The sequence below is a fragment of the Cyprinodon variegatus genome, unplaced genomic scaffold (assembly GCF_000732505.1).
Source record: "Cyprinodon variegatus isolate N-32 unplaced genomic scaffold, C_variegatus-1.0 Scaffold1859, whole genome shotgun sequence".
In the NCBI taxonomy this organism is placed as follows: Eukaryota; Metazoa; Chordata; class Actinopteri; order Cyprinodontiformes; family Cyprinodontidae; genus Cyprinodon; species Cyprinodon variegatus.
In genome coordinates this window covers 44,347-46,309 of record NW_015152312.1, presented here as the reverse complement: position 1 = coordinate 46,309, position 1,963 = coordinate 44,347, and the positions used below count along the sequence as shown (strand labels likewise).

Sequence of the window (1,963 nt, the reverse complement as noted above, 5' to 3'; positions counted from 1 at the left end):
CTCTGAATCTTGTCTCTTTGTTCCTCCTCTTCAGCTCCTTCACGCCTCCAGCACCAGTTTCTGGTTTTGCCTGATAGGATTCCGACTCCCTCCGGTCTCCACAGCAACACGATGAATTATGGCACTCTGCCTCGGCGTGCCCCACCTTCCTCCTCCTCCTCCTCCCTGCCAAGGCCCAGAACCGGTCCTCCTGCTTCTTTGGGTCCACAGAGTCTCTACTCCACCCTGGTCCTCCCTCGGCGCCCCACTAACACCTCCATCAGCCACCAGGAGGCGTGTCTAACTGGGAGAGGAACTGGCTCTGCTCCACAGCGCCACCGTGAGTCAGGAGACGTCCCCACTCAGCCCCGCCGCATGGATGTCCCCCCTGAGACCGACTGGCGCCGGGATGTGGAGTACAGGAACAGTCGGCCAAGCTCCTCATGGGACCAGAGGTCCGTTAATCTCCAGCGGACAGACAGGGGCCCCAACAGGGGCCCTCGGCTCTGCTCCCTCTGCCAGCAGCTTCCTGCAGACCCGTCACGTCCTTACTGCCGGACCTGTGCAGCTTATGTGGCCCGATACGGTTCAGGCAGCAGACAGTGAGAGAGACACCAGCAGATCGATGCTGAGATGAAGGCGGTGGGTCCAAACCAGGAGCAGAACATCAGAGAAGGTTTAACCTGAACTGTGCTGCTGCAGACACAAGAATCTGAACAGAACCTTCAGATAGAACCCAAACCCAGCTCTGCTGGAGCTCAGAACTCAGTCCAAAGTGGACCCTGGTATCAGCCTCCAGCAGAACCACATCTGTTCTGCTCTGGAGAAGCTGTTTGGGCTTCAGTTCTGCATCAGATGAAGAACGGACTTCCTGTGTACGGTTCTAACAGAACCTTGTATATTTTTATAGCCTGTTGCTCAGCTTGAGGAGATCATCTCCAAGATTCTGAACTGAATCTAGTCAACTGTTCCTCAGATGTTCTCCTTCCAGTTAGATTAGATTCTTGCAGAGCTGCAGCTCATGTTTAGTCTGACGGTTCTGATTTTAGCCTCAGTTTTCTCCATGTGAAGATCTTTGATCTGCTCCATCTGAAGTATTTAAAGATCCTTTTCTCTTTGGTTTCAGCCCATTTTTTCCTCTTCAGATGAACTCAAGTTAAAGATCATGTTTCAGATCTGAGATCAGAGAGTTCTGTTTTCATCATGTCCAAGTTTTTATTTCTGCTGTTTTAGATATGATTTTGTAATATTTCTGCTTTTTGTTTTACTCCAGCAAACAGAGACAAAATGATTAAAATGTTTTCTGGAAACGTTTGAAGTCTCTTAGATCATAGTTGGACCTGATGTCTCTGGTTTTAGTCAGACCTTCAGATCATCCAGAGCAGAAGATCTGAGCAGGTTTCTGAACTCATCCATAGATCAGAAAAACTGAACTCCAGTCATGGCCTAAACCCAAAGTTCTTCTCCTAAACTCAGTCTGGAAAGTTTGGGAACCTTAGGAAAAAACGGACACAGAGACACACTTCATTTGTTCTGGTTTGGATTTTTGTTTAAATAAATGTTTCAGGTCATCAAACCAGTTTCAATATTGGATATAGATAATCTGTGTAAATAAAGCAGTTTTCAAATGAAGGTTATATTAGTTAAGAAAAGTTCCAAACCAAAATGAAACTGTAGCCCCATTTACTCTACCCTCAGAAACCGATCCGTGCCGAGTTCAGAGCGGTTAACCGATCCAAGATCGGTTCCTTACGACCATTTCCACACCACGCTAGCACGGTTTCTTTCTAGTGGCGATCTATGGTACTACTGCTCTCTAGTGGTAAAAAAGCAAACCAACATGGCGCCGCCCGTAACATTCAGGAAGTTTGCTGAGAGACGGAAGAAGGAAGCCTTTGGTGAATTTACTTTCTTTTCTTTTGGGAAGGGGATACGACAAACGATCGTCTAATCAGGGCTTCACTGGAAAAACGATCTAGAAATA

The 1,963-nt window shown here is 47.4% G+C and overlaps 1 protein-coding gene across 4 annotated transcripts in view; it reads left to right on the top strand.

The window, feature by feature from the left end:
• Positions 1-1,840, top strand: part of LOC107104721 (inactive ubiquitin carboxyl-terminal hydrolase 54-like) — a 31,095-nt gene extending 29,255 nt beyond the window's left edge. For 3 of the 4 annotated variants that reach the window (XM_015404797.1, XM_015404795.1, XM_015404796.1), the window contains one exon: positions 35-1,840. In XM_015404797.1, the coding sequence (XP_015260283.1) occupies positions 35-585 (551 nt within the window). In that variant the 3' untranslated portion in view covers positions 586-1,840. The remainder of the gene's footprint in view (positions 1-34) is intronic. The other variant, XM_015404798.1, reaches the window with a different exon arrangement.
• The last annotated feature ends 123 nt before the right edge of the window (positions 1,841-1,963 follow it).